Genomic DNA, 12,989 nt, shown 5'->3' with positions numbered 1-12,989 from the left:
AACAGCGACCCTAAAATCGTGAGACGATCTGAACCGTGAGTTTTGTAATACGTTACACCCCTAGTCTATATATATATATATAAAGTTACATGCATGAAAAGTCATGAGACATTTGTGGAACAGTCGTAGAAAGCAACAAATTTGCGTATCATAAAAATCACGCACAATTGCATAGGATTTATGTAATAAGTAAGGGATAATACCCGACGAAGTGTGCGTTATGAGAAATTAACGCACGACGCGGAGGCCTAAACCGTCCGACGCGAAGCGGAGGACGGTTGCCTCCGTGAAGTGCGTTAATTTCTCATAACGCACTCTTCGGAGGGTATTATCCCGCTTATACCATGGTCTTTACAAAATAAATAAACATTTAATCAATATTTAGTACTTTATTCTTGTTATTTCTTTGGTTTAGCTCATTTTTTCACACAAAGCGGACTATTTGATCATCCGTGATGCGGTTTGTTGTCACGGTGACATGGAACACGGCATGAAGCCGGAAGCCGTTACAGACCTCAGCTGCAGCGGTAAAGTGTCGCTGTTTTGAAAGAAAGACCCGGACAAATTAGGATATTTTTCTTCTTTTTCTGACGTTAATCCTTCAGTGAGCAGCTAGAACATATTCAGCTTCTGTCTGTGTTTCATTTCACGGCAGGTTCGTTCTTCTGAGCTGCTCTAAAATGAGAAACTCCCTCTTGTGGTGAAACAGAAGACTACACCTTTCATGTCGAGTGGTGTTTTATTAGAAGGAGAATAACCAATTTGTCAATATTAATTTACCTTACAAAAGGAGAGGAATATAAATGCTGGTCGCTACAATAAGTTGAATAAAGCATCAGTTCAGAGAGAAAGTTCATCCATTACTGCTTGTTTTGTCCAGACGATGAAGGAAAAATGTGTTTTAAAGAAGCCTGCGCAGTGATATCGAACGTTTGGTCTGTGTGACCGGAACTTCTTTTTTAGGTGTGCGTTATTACTGTGCATTATCACTTTTTAATGCACACCCAGCAGCCAATCAGAATCGAGTATTCACCCAGACCATGGTATAATTGCATATAAACTACGCAAAATACGCACAAACTGCGCGATTCTCACATTATCAAAAATTTCAAACATGTCAAAACCGAATTTATGTAATGAACCCCCAATGGACATCTGAGCACCTTGACTAACCTAAGAAACACTTAAGAATTACGTATATCACGCATGTATCACAAAATACCAACATTTCAAATGTGGAAAATGCGAAGAAAGTACATAGTGGCTGTGTGACATGACCTTTACATTTGCCCTTTCTGTGACTCACTCTCTGTGTGGTTTGCCACCCAGTTGTTGATCTGCTCAGCAACGGCTGAGGACTCGCTGAAGTCCACCGTCTCCGCTTCGGCGCGGAAGTATTTCTTCATCAGGTGCAGAAACTCCGGGTTAAAGGTGACGCCTTCCTGCAGGAAGAGGCTGTTTGCGAATCGGATCACGTGGTGGGCGTCTTCATCCAGAAGAGCGGCTGTGAGGTTCTGGAGCAAAGAGAACTCCACGCCTGAAGAACAGCAGAACATTCATTCAGATAATAACCCCAAAATAAACAAGTGCAAAGACTGTGTTTCTTTACTTTTCCATTAAAATAAGAAGAATATTTAGACATTTATTTTATATTTAGTTACATTTACAAAATAGTAATAAAAGTAAGAGCTAAAGTATTACAACTTATTCATTGAAATTAGTGTTTTTTCTGGTTAATGATTATTTCTTAATTATTATGTGGAAAAAATATATTTTTACCATCTTATTTTTTGAGATGAAAAAACATTTTTTTATTGTTTTTACACATTTTTTTAATATAAAAAGGCCAAAGGACGGAAAAAAAACCCTCAAAAATGAGCTATGTAGTTAGATCCAACTGTATTCAGGGATCTTGTCTTTGCTTCCTTATCCTTTCCCACACTCAGATCTCTGTGTTCGCCTACCAGGAAGCAGGCTGCTGAATCCCACCGTCTGCCGTATCTCTTCCAGTGAAGCCCCTCCGGCCCCCAGCTCCACCATGCCCAGGGAAACCGCCACACTCAGAGGCGAAAAAATGATGTTTTCCTGCCCCCCCTCCGCCTGCAGTTGGTGGTACAGTCTGAAGGAGAACTCTGATGTAGTGTCCTCTGGAATGTCCGCCGCCCGGCAACCGTAGCCCGGCAACAGGATGGAGAGGAGGAGAAGCGGGGCCAAAACGTCTAACCTCAACATTTTGCTGAAATTAAAAAGAAAAAGGAAAAGAGGAAACTATATAAAGAAAATAGAGAAAAGTTGGAAAGATGGATATATGACGTGGAGGCTTCAGGGAAGTGAGAGATGTGAGGAGGGGGATGGGCAGCCAAAGAGATGAAGATGACAGGAAAACAGATGGATGAAGAGAAGGCCAAATGATGGGAAAAGATGTGTAGAGAGAAGAGGGAAAAAGAACAAAGAGGGGGATTTTAGGCAAAAGAAAGAGGCAGGATAAAGGTGATACACAGAAGATTGTAGGGCTGAAAGAAACTGAGAAATGATGAAAAGAAAGTTACATCAAATCATCAATTGTTTCACAAATTCCGTTTTTAAGGATAAAAATGAAGGGACAACTAATTCATGCATTTCTCTAAAACCTTTTTAAAACTCTGCTTTAAACTTTTATCTCTCTGCTTCAAAAGAAATTCATTTTAAGAAGATTCTACATGTTACAGATACTAGCTTTGTCCTGATAAAACTATCTTTTACATGTTTTACATCTAGCTGTTCCATGCCTCATTCTTACCCAACAATGAACCTGCACACACTGAAACCTGTCACTGCTGCTGTTGCCAAGCAACATTGTTTTTTTTTTGTTTTTTGATGGCCAAACAGAAACTAAAAGGAAAACAGTGACATACGGCACAGATACGTAAAAAGACGTTGATGAATGAGAAAGCCCACATGTTTGTTTTGCTGTTTGTTTTTTGTTCCACTGTGCTGCTGGTATTACAGCCTGTAAAAGGATCCAATTAGCGGTCCCACAGAGCGCTGGAATCTGCTGGCTAATGCCATGTGTGAGATGGCAGGTGACTGTACTGTGGACAACAATGAGCAGCGGCCAGAAAAAAAAAAAAAAAATAAGCGTGCTGTCATTTTCCACACTCTGCTGTGCGAAAAACCAAAATCTCTTCCCAAACAGAAAGAGTTCAGCATTTTTAGGGGATGTATCATTTCCAAAAAAATAAATAATTTCTCTTACTGTCATAATTTCCTATAAAAAAAGCTTTTCATTAAGATCCATTGAATGTGTGTTTTTAACACCTGGTACAGATTATTTCAGTGAGTTACAGACACAACGATTAAAAACACATCAGTGGTTTATACTTGGAATACACTGAACATACGCTACACTCATCAGAGTGTCTTATTTATCTGACCATGAGGCGCACCAGATTATAGGGGACAATAAACGAAACAACTCACTCATAAAATATGTTATGACTACACTACCCACAATACCTAGATGAGCCCAGAGGCAGGTGATTGGTCAGAGCAGGTGATGGGAAGTTTTGCTAGTAAACTATGTTTGTTCAGCTCTCTTATCTACAATGATCAGAAAACAACATGACAGAGAAGTCAAACTTTATTTGCAATAACATTTGTTTAGTTACATAACACATGTAGTTCACTTTCGGCTTATGCCTTTTGGGGTCGCCACCGCGTAACAGCACCCACTGTTTCGCATCAGTGATTTGGCAGAGTTTTTACGCCGAATGCCCTTCCTGATACAACCCTGTACTTGAGGGGCACAGGGGTCCCAGTTAGACTGCAGCGTCAAGGGTCTTGCCTAAGGACCCAATCTGGATGGGGATCAGTGGACAACCCTGGGAATCAAAGCCAGGGCTCTTGCCTGTCAGCCCTTCACCTAGCCCACTGAGCCACCCAGCCGCCTAGTGACATAACACATACAATACAACACAAGGTTTCCACTTTTTTAGATCATGAAGTAACAGTACAGTATGTATTACTCTTGCAGACTACTGACTACCACAACGTACTCATTACGCTGCAGTAATCCATCAAGCGGTGCAGCATTGTAGTTTAAGACCCAATCCGAATTCATCCCTTCTCCCTTCCCCTTCATTTGGCCCTCCAAACGGAGGGTTATGAAAAAATTGTGTCTAATATTTCAGAAGTCACTTTCGTTTGTTGACGTCATCAATAATGGCCGGTCTGTTAGCATTAGCACAGAGTTTCTCAGCACGACCTACAGCAAGAACTACAATTTGCTTTAAGCCTTAAAGCCATCAGGGTGTGAATGTGGATGTGAATGGATGAATGGGACTGTGACTGTAAAGCGCTTTGGGCCTTCTAATAAGAAAACAAATCTATACATGGTATTGTTGGACCCAGAATAAAATGTGGTAAAAACTTCAACAGCTATTTTTACAGATTTTATAAAACTGGAGGCATCAGTTACCATGTTGTCAGATATGTCTGGATGTCCTTAAATGTCCAGCTGCTAGTCAGATGTGGGAGAAAGAAGTAAAAACAGCACAACCGAGAGAAAGTAGATGGTGCCTTCCAGGCATGTAAACACAGGTAGTGTTTCTGACCTTCTGAGCTGTGGGAGCTGAACTTTTAAAGACAGCCGGCCCTGTTTTCTGTAAGAAAAGACCCAGTGAGCAAAAGCACTAACAGAGCTCCACATTTCCATGTGCAGGCAAGTGTGGACGGACTGCAGCATCATGGCCGACTGGCTTTTACTTGTAATGGAGACACCTTTCTGACCTTTGTATTGGTGGTGCAATGCTTACAAGAGGGCAGTTTATAACTATGTGAAAAACCTCAGGTCTGCTCAGTTCAGGTGTTCTTCCCAAAACACCTTACAGGTACCCAGCCATGAAATAGCCTTAAAGGACAGAACTTGTCAAAAAAATCTCTTGTCATTGAAGTCACGTCATTTTTAATCCCAACAGTGTGATTGCTTTAAACTCATTGGCCTCAAAGGGCAGCCTTTCATAGTCTTAATTGCGAAACTCAGCAGATTAGCAGTTGACATTTTGCTAGTTAAAACATGATGTCATCCAATGCCGGTACACACAGATAATCCTTGCTGCCATTTAAACTGGACACCTTGAGACAGTCAGCATTAGAGGCCCCTTCATTTACTCACCAAGTTCAAACTCTTTCATGTTTCACACAGGTTTACCAAGGCAGCGTTACTGTGGCAACAATGATAGTTGGGATATCTATCAGACACTCTGTACCCATCATTACTGAACCCTTGTGCTACCCACGTTGGGGTGGGGTCGTCTAGATCCCACAAGAGATCACACTAAACTTTTTTTTCCAATGATTTTCGATAGACATGAAATCCTGTCCACTTTTGTCATGGGAGTAACATAAAGACGGGTCACGTGGACCCCATAAGATAGCACTAGGGTAGGAAATTAACCCTGCAAAGCTTTTAAAAATTTAAAAGGACAAAAACAATCTGACTTTTGCTAGTAGTGTTTCACACTAGGTCTACACAATAAATTGAAAATGTGTTGACATCGCTATATTAGCTCACGCAATATAAAAATCGCAAAAGAAGCCACGATAAATGGATAACTTAAAAGACCCACCCCAACGAAGTGTTTTTAACAAGTTCTTGCAGCATTATACATGTCCTCCAGCATGAGAAAAAAGAAATTAAAGACTAAAACTGTTTGAAAAATGTTCATGGTTGTAACGTACAAACTAGATTCGGTGGGCCACAAGCTACCTACTCTGCTCCATTCCGATGCATCTACTTGCAGACAAATAGATCTGTTTGATTTCCTCGTCCGAACTACTGTTGCTCTGCAGAAACTATATCCTAGAAAGCGAAAAAGACTTTATTTTAGTCTAAAAATGGCATAATCATAATTAAAAGACCACTTTTAATTTTGTAATAAACATTAAGCATTATGTTTTTAAAAAAGCCCAAGCACACACTACCAACAGTATGGACTACCCAAAAGTAAGGGTGTGTATTGGCAAGAATCTGGTGATACAATACATATTGCGATACATGTCTCACGATACGATACATATCACGACATATTCGGAGACTGTCCCAAAACAATTTTTCACTTTTGCTTAAAGAGCAAATCAACGAAGCTGGTTCTCTCAAGATCTTATTGTTCTGGTCCAGTGTAGAGCTTCTCAATGTGTGTTGTGCTGCCAACTAGTGGTCGGGAGTTAATGTGGAAAGCAAAAGTAAAACTGTAAAGGATGCTCACAAACAGCTAATTAAATATCTTCTTGTTAGCATTTTAAATTGATACAAGTATCACCAAATGCAATATCGCGATATATCACAGTATTGATATTCCCCTGCAACCCGACTAGAAAGGTAATTGTTCTTTGGTGTTTTTCCCCAATCCAATCATTTTTTTCTGTCTCCTACTGAGATAACTTGCAGTAATTTATGTTGACTTTAATAAAATAAAACTGTTGTAGTGAAATTGAAATGACTAGTTAGCTTTTTTTTCTTTGCTTGTTTGCTATTTTTTATGTGTTTCAAGTCATATTGTCCTCGTAATATTGCTCACAAATATTATATATTACACGTTTTCCTCTTCACCCTACTTCCCACAGCACTAGAGGAAGGTATCTCACAAGTCAGAACCCTACATCCTTTGATCTCTCACGGAAAATGAGAGGATGAAAGAATCCTTCGACAGCATCTTCATTTTCAGGCCAAGAGCAAACTTCTTCACCACGCCTCTCACACTCTTAGCACTTTCTAAAGTGCAGACGCTTCGACAAATTCGGTGAAAATGCTAACATCCTCCTTCACCACGGTCTTTTCCTCTGAGAAAACCCTGCAGGGACAGATGTTTATGATAATATCTGGCCTTGGACTTCTTTTTTTTGTGCAAACGGGTGCTCTTACAGAAGGAAGAAAATCTTGGCATGACTGTGAATGCGTTTGACTTATCAGGGGCTTTGCGGCACAGGGATAATGGATTCTGATTATCATTCATGAGTTTTTCCTTAGAAGTACTATAGAGGCCACTCTTAATTTGGATTTGAACTGAGTCAAATATGAAAGGAACACAGGCACATCCCTACTGAAGATGATTAAACTTGCATAAAACCTACATTATCGGCCTTAAATCACTCCTGTCTCTGAGTGCGGTTAAAGCTCTCTGCAGTCACACTCGTCTCTTGCAAGGATCCGGCTGGTAATTAGCAGCACCTTTTTATTTTCATAAGCTTTTAAGTCATTCCCCATTAAAGACTTATGTTCACCAGTCATGTCGTAACAGTGAACAATCACTCATTTGCAGCTGCCACATGCTTTCTGTTCGCAGACCATGTGGAGAATACAGATACAGACACAAATATATTCCTATAGCAAACTTAAACGGCATTGGACAACAGGTAAAAAATGAAGAATTGAGCTGAAAGAGCACAATGAAATGGAAGTAATTCATTCATCTTTTACAGCTAAATTTCCTTATTCTATATATGTATTATTTATTTTATGATTACAATCTCATCATATCAAATCCGGCACTCCGGGTAGTTATATCCGGCCCTCCAGATCATTTTATTTTATTGTTATTAATGGCCCGATGTTATCTTGCGCTTATTTCTAACTTGTATAATTTTGACAAATTATATTTTTATGGAGAATAAAATATTGAAAGTTATTTAAGGTTTAACTTGATTTATTTTGGAATAATATTCCTGCCTTTTATTAATAATAATTCATAATTTTGGTAAAAAGTTACAGTTTAAAAGTTGGCATTCTGCTAGCTTTTTGGACTATTTTGCATTTACTAAGATTTTTTTAAGGCTATTTTTTAGTTTAGCTAATATTTCAGCTACATGCTAGCTGTTTTGACTAATTTTGGCTTTTTTAAGCTGTTTTAGAATTTGGTTAATATTTTAGCTACATGCTAGCTGTTTTGGCTAATTTAGGGTTTTTCCGTTTTTTAGGCGGTTTTGGAATTTAGCTAATATTTCGGCTACATGCTAGCTGTTTTGACTAATTTTGACTTTTTTATAGCCGTTTTAGATTTTTGGCTAATATTTTAGCTACATGCTAGCTGTTTTGGTTAATTTAAGGTTTTTCCGTTTTTTTAGGCTGTATTGGAGTTTAGCTAATATTTCGGCTACATGCTAGTTTTTTTTTATTATTTGTTTGTGTTTGCTAATTTGGCAGTTAGCTAATATTTCAGCTGGCTATCAGCTTTAGCGTTTTCAGCTTCAGTGTTTTAAGCAGTCAGCTTCAACAGTTTTAGCTATCAATTTCAGCATCATCAGTTATCAGCACTAGCATCTTCAGCGGCCAAATTCAGCTTACAGCATTCACACTAGCATTATCCCGGGTAATGCTAAATATCTAGTTCATAATTACATCAAAAAGTTACAGTTTTAAAGTTTTAAAAAAATTAGTTATAGTGTGTTTAATAAATATTTATCCTGTTTGGCCCACAACCTAAAGTGTTTTGGATTTTGGCCCCTGTGTGATTGAGTTTGACACCCCTGTTTTAAAGTAACATATTTAATTGTTAACTTAAAACAGTCTGAAAAAAAAGTTAATTTCTTTTAGTTTCTTGATTTATCCAGACTTTAAAATGGACTCATAATTAGCTGTCGCACTATTCTTTAGAAATAAATAAAACAATAGGTCTTTTACTCCCAGACTAAACACAGACAACAGTAGAAAGCATGGTGGGGCTCAGTTTAAAGCTAAAACAAAAATGTTCATCATGAGGAGTTTATAGGAAGCAGGGAAATAATTATTTTGTTTGAAAATGGAAAAAAAAGTAAAGTATGTGTATTTTGTGTACCGAGTATAGTATCATTACAGCTTTCTAAATAAAATACTTGACTTTTGTTTTAATCGGTTTAGCAAATGTCCCAGCAGGTAACAAACATGACCCCCCAGCTCAACACAGAAACTCCCCGACTAAAGTTCAAACAGGGACACTTGACTCTCGCCATTTATAAACGTAGGAAATATTTCATTCTAGAAACTATGAGCATAAATCAGTTTGTTTGTATTTCCTTTTTATTTATTTTTTTAGTCATGTTTCTTTTTTCCCCTTTCTTTCCATGGCTTTTCTTTGTGATTTTCTCCACACTCATGCTTTTATAGCAAAATATTTTTAAAAAGCTGTTTTTTTTTGTTGCTGCATTGGCGTAAAAATAATAAGAAACATACAGCTTTGATTGGGGAATAAAGGTTTCATTTATTCAGAAAAAAATGACTGAAGTAAAAATAGGAGTATTTCATGTGTTATTTGGGAAAATATTTAGCATCATCCCTGACATTTTTAGTCTAAGCAGTAAAAAAATACCAGAGTTAACTTGTGCACAAGTGCATGATCTGAAACTAATTAGCAAAATGCAATGAATGCAGTTCTCTGGAGAATGCACACACACTTACACACAATCATGGTCTCAACCTGAAGGCAGTCGGGAACAGAAAGAGCAAGCTATCGACAGAGATTAAGAGATTTGGCTGCATATGGGATTAATTCATTGGGATTATGATTTAAAAGGTTGGGCAGACTCTAATGGAAACCATAAGTCTAAATAAGGATTTAAGAGATTTCTGTGTGTGTGTGTGTGTGTGTGTGACAGAGATTAAAAGATGAGAAGAAAATTGAGATGATGAGATTTTTTGGAAGATGCCAAACGGTACAAAAATATAAAAAATAAAAAAAAAAAGTATTTATCATTAATTATTTGTAAAACGTGTTTGACACTTGTCAATAAATCAAAAATGCAGATTTAATCATGAAAAAGTGTTAAATAAGTAAAAGTGTTGGTGTGCACAGCTGTTTGTGCATAATACCCATATCCCAGCTCTAAATTCGTGTAATTATATAAGGAAGATTAAGGTAGAGCCGGGCCTCACATTCCCCTAATGCCTTCATGTCAAGGACAGGACTCGGTGAAAAACAACAGAAGCATCAACAATTCACGATCAGAATCAAACAGCGGCGGGTGGTGAGCACACATGGGCTTTCAACGCAGGCATTTAACGTGATTGCCGCTCTTCATCCCCACTTGTTACCTCCATCGCTGCCCACACATGTTGATTACAATATCCTAATCTCTTAATTGTAATTCATTAAAAGCCCTGTCACACCTACACGTCCATACACCTTAGTAGAATTCTATTTCTCGGATTTCCGCAGAGGAATTTTTTTTTTTTTCTTTTTCTCTGGATGAATAAAAACATAAAATCTTAATCATATAAATGTATAAAACGTTTCTTACTGATGAGGGCGAAAGGTAAAGCTGCACGGGTGGATGAAGAATTCTCTCTGCTTCTCCCATCCGCAGTTTGCTGCTTAATTTACCGCAGACCACGCCCTCTTCGCTGTGATTGGTCGAATCGAAAGGAATCAAAGAGTACAGATAGGAGGTGAGATGACTCACTGCTGCGTTGCTCCGCTTCGTTTTCTTTCTTTTCGGTTTACCTTCACCTCAGAGTTTAACAGAAAACATTTCGACACTTTTGAGAAACGAAGTTATATTTACGAAATGAGGAAACACGGTTAAAGAAGATTTTTATCGCTGTTGGAATCGTAACTTAAAGGTAGGATCAGTTTGTGTTGTCCTGTAGCCCTTTATGCTAGCAAAAGTTTCTGCCATTTGAGGCTCTTTTGTGGCTCTCTGGCTGAATAAAAATAAAATAATACCGGTAGAATTTATTTTTTTAAAGTGTTACTTAATTTGCCTTGATTTAGATTAGATTAGTGTTTTTTTATGTGAGCATGAGGTGCACCTAGAAGTAATATACATTGTAAAGGGTTATGTTCCTGCTGACATCAAGAGGCCTTATTCATCCTCCTTCAGAGTATACAGGTTTAGTAAAAAATCTGATCCTTTCTGATTTAAGTACACGTTACCTTGTGTTACACAAAAATGGTTAGTTATATTGACATTGTTTATGACTTTTCATGGGACTACATTAACTACACTATGATCTTGTGTTACACAGGAAGTCTTTTATTTAAAAAAAAATCTGTTTTATTAATGCAATAAAAATAATTTATATTATATAACTAATAATTCAAATTTATTACAAGATTAATGATATAACACATGTAAAGGAATAAGCAATTTTAATTAAGGGTACAATACACCTATAGGTTTTACACAAAACAGGCCCAAATGGCCTTTTTTATGGATACAAGTTGCTGACCCCTGTGTTGGAACATCCCATCAAAGGAACTTTATGTGTCATCCCAGCCTGTCAGACGACATAAAAAAGAAAATCGACTCATAGATAAAAAATGTAACACTTTTTATCCAACAAACCTCCAACTGCTAAATTCTATCATAAAACCCTAAATAGAAAAATTGCCTTGTCAATAGAAAGAGATAGACTTCAAACATCAACAAGTTAGAAATAAAAAAAAAAAACTTTTGAACATTATTATTTTATTGTTATAGTGCAGGTTTATTGTTTTAGCTTGACAGGGCATATGTTTTAAAAGCAGACATGCATTGAGGTTTGTGTTCTCGGTTTATCTGGCTGAAAGCTTTATTGGAGCTTTATTTATAGATTGTTTTCTTTTTGAGAACCATTCCTGCCAGTTTTCTGTCTAGTGGAGCAAGAGCGTGCCCAAACTTTAGTGTGGCTGTTCTATTATAGACAGAAGACTTTTCTTAATGTTTTTTTAGGTGTAGTTTTTTTTTTAATTTAAGTTTAAAAGATGTTCTCTTTCTGTAAAGCGCTTGCATTTAGTGTAAAACGTGCTTTATAAATTAAGTTTGATGTGATTTTTAAAAATTAGAGTGGTGTTAAGGTATATTTATATAAAAAAGTACAATAAATACTTATTTTCAAATGGAGAATATTTGAAGAGCTTATATGATTGCTATATAAATAGATAGCATTAGATTTTTTCTTTTTCATGAATCCCCTTTTCTGTCGGTTCAACCCTGCTAGCTTACAAGTGTTGATATTTTCTTTTTTCAATCTTTCTCCGTCCTTATTCTGTCAGTTCCCTTGAGTGATTTGGTGTGATAAAGCCTCTATAATAGGACAAACACACGCTGAGGGTCATTTTATAGGTCAAGGGTAACCATAAAACATCTGAGAAATGAAGCCAACGCTGTCTTGAGTCTCTATGGGCCTCATGTGTCTTGTCTGTAACCAGCCAAAGCATTCATATTTTCAATCCGTGTGAATATAAAGCAAAAAAAAAAAGTTTACAGTTTATAGTCCTATTTTGATTATATGCCGTTTTTAACATGTTCAGTAGAGGCACATTTATAATGCACTGATGCCGCTCTGCAGAAAATATATTGAAAATGACACAGAGAGGAAATGTGAAAAACAGTATAATCATAATTAGAAGCTTTTACAATAGATCAAAAGATGATCGGAGTGGAACTTTGAGGCCAAATTTCAAGAACATCAAAAGATAGAGGAGATTATAGAATGGCTTTTAAGGGTTAAACTAATAACAACTCTGTTTAAAGACATCAAAAATAGAAAATACTGTAAGATTGTTTTTGAGATATTGAATTAAAAAAAGGTATTTCAATGATAAAAAAAAAAAAAACAGGACATGGAGAAAAACAGCAAATCTTTTTTTAATACAGCTAGAATTCAGCTTTCTAAAATGCTGGGACATTGTTTGTGGTGTATTAGAAATCTGTGTGTGTTTTTTTTCTTTTAAGTATTTGAATTCAGCCTCAATAAAAGGATGATGTTGCTGTTAAATTATTCTTTAGCAGAATAATTTTAAACTAAAACACTGAACCAGAAAGATGCTTATACATTTGGCCTTAAAGATTTAATAAAAATACAGGTGTCTTCTCCAAATTTCAACAGAACAAGTCACTTGAAAACCAGATTTGCGATGTGTAGGGATGATTTCTGGATTAATGTGAAAATATTTTCTGATAATAGTCGATGAGTATTATCAACTATCACTCACTGTGATACTCAATTTAGTTACTTGACAAAAAAATCTGCATTTGATCTGATCAGAACTGGATTA

The 12,989-nt window shown here is 36.9% G+C and overlaps 2 protein-coding genes across 7 annotated transcripts in view; one reads left to right on the top strand and one right to left on the bottom strand.

The window, feature by feature from the left end:
* serpini1 (serpin peptidase inhibitor, clade I (neuroserpin), member 1) overlaps window positions 1–10,371 on the bottom strand; it is a 22,734-nt gene extending 12,363 nt beyond the window's left edge. Inside the window, exons 1-3 of one of the 2 annotated variants that reach the window (XM_024276621.2) lie at window positions 10,249–10,371; window positions 1,965–2,236; window positions 1,307–1,537 (exon numbers count right to left, since the gene is read on the bottom strand). In XM_024276621.2, the coding sequence (XP_024132389.1) occupies window positions 1,307–1,537; window positions 1,965–2,232 (499 nt within the window). In that variant the 5' untranslated portion in view covers window positions 2,233–2,236; window positions 10,249–10,371. Of the gene's footprint in view, window positions 1–1,306; window positions 1,538–1,964; window positions 2,258–10,248 lie in introns of those variants that run through there. The other variant, XM_036214763.1, reaches the window with a different exon arrangement.
* The window catches only part of LOC112149133 (WD repeat-containing protein 64), a 39,047-nt gene continuing 36,422 nt past the window's right edge, over window positions 10,365–12,989 (top strand). For 2 of the 5 annotated variants that reach the window (XM_024276619.2, XM_036214761.1), the window contains exon 1: window positions 10,452–10,570. The gene's annotated coding sequence lies outside the window, so the exon portion shown is untranslated. Of the gene's footprint in view, window positions 10,397–10,438; window positions 10,571–10,725; window positions 10,840–12,989 lie in introns of those variants that run through there. The other 3 variants (XM_036214762.1, XM_024276618.2, XM_024276620.2) reach the window with 3 other exon arrangements.

The sequence above is a fragment of the Oryzias melastigma genome, linkage group LG13, assembly GCF_002922805.2.
Source record: "Oryzias melastigma strain HK-1 linkage group LG13, ASM292280v2, whole genome shotgun sequence".
Lineage (NCBI taxonomy): Eukaryota > Metazoa > Chordata > Actinopteri > Beloniformes > Adrianichthyidae > Oryzias > Oryzias melastigma.
This window is presented reverse-complemented; position numbering and strand designations above follow the sequence as displayed.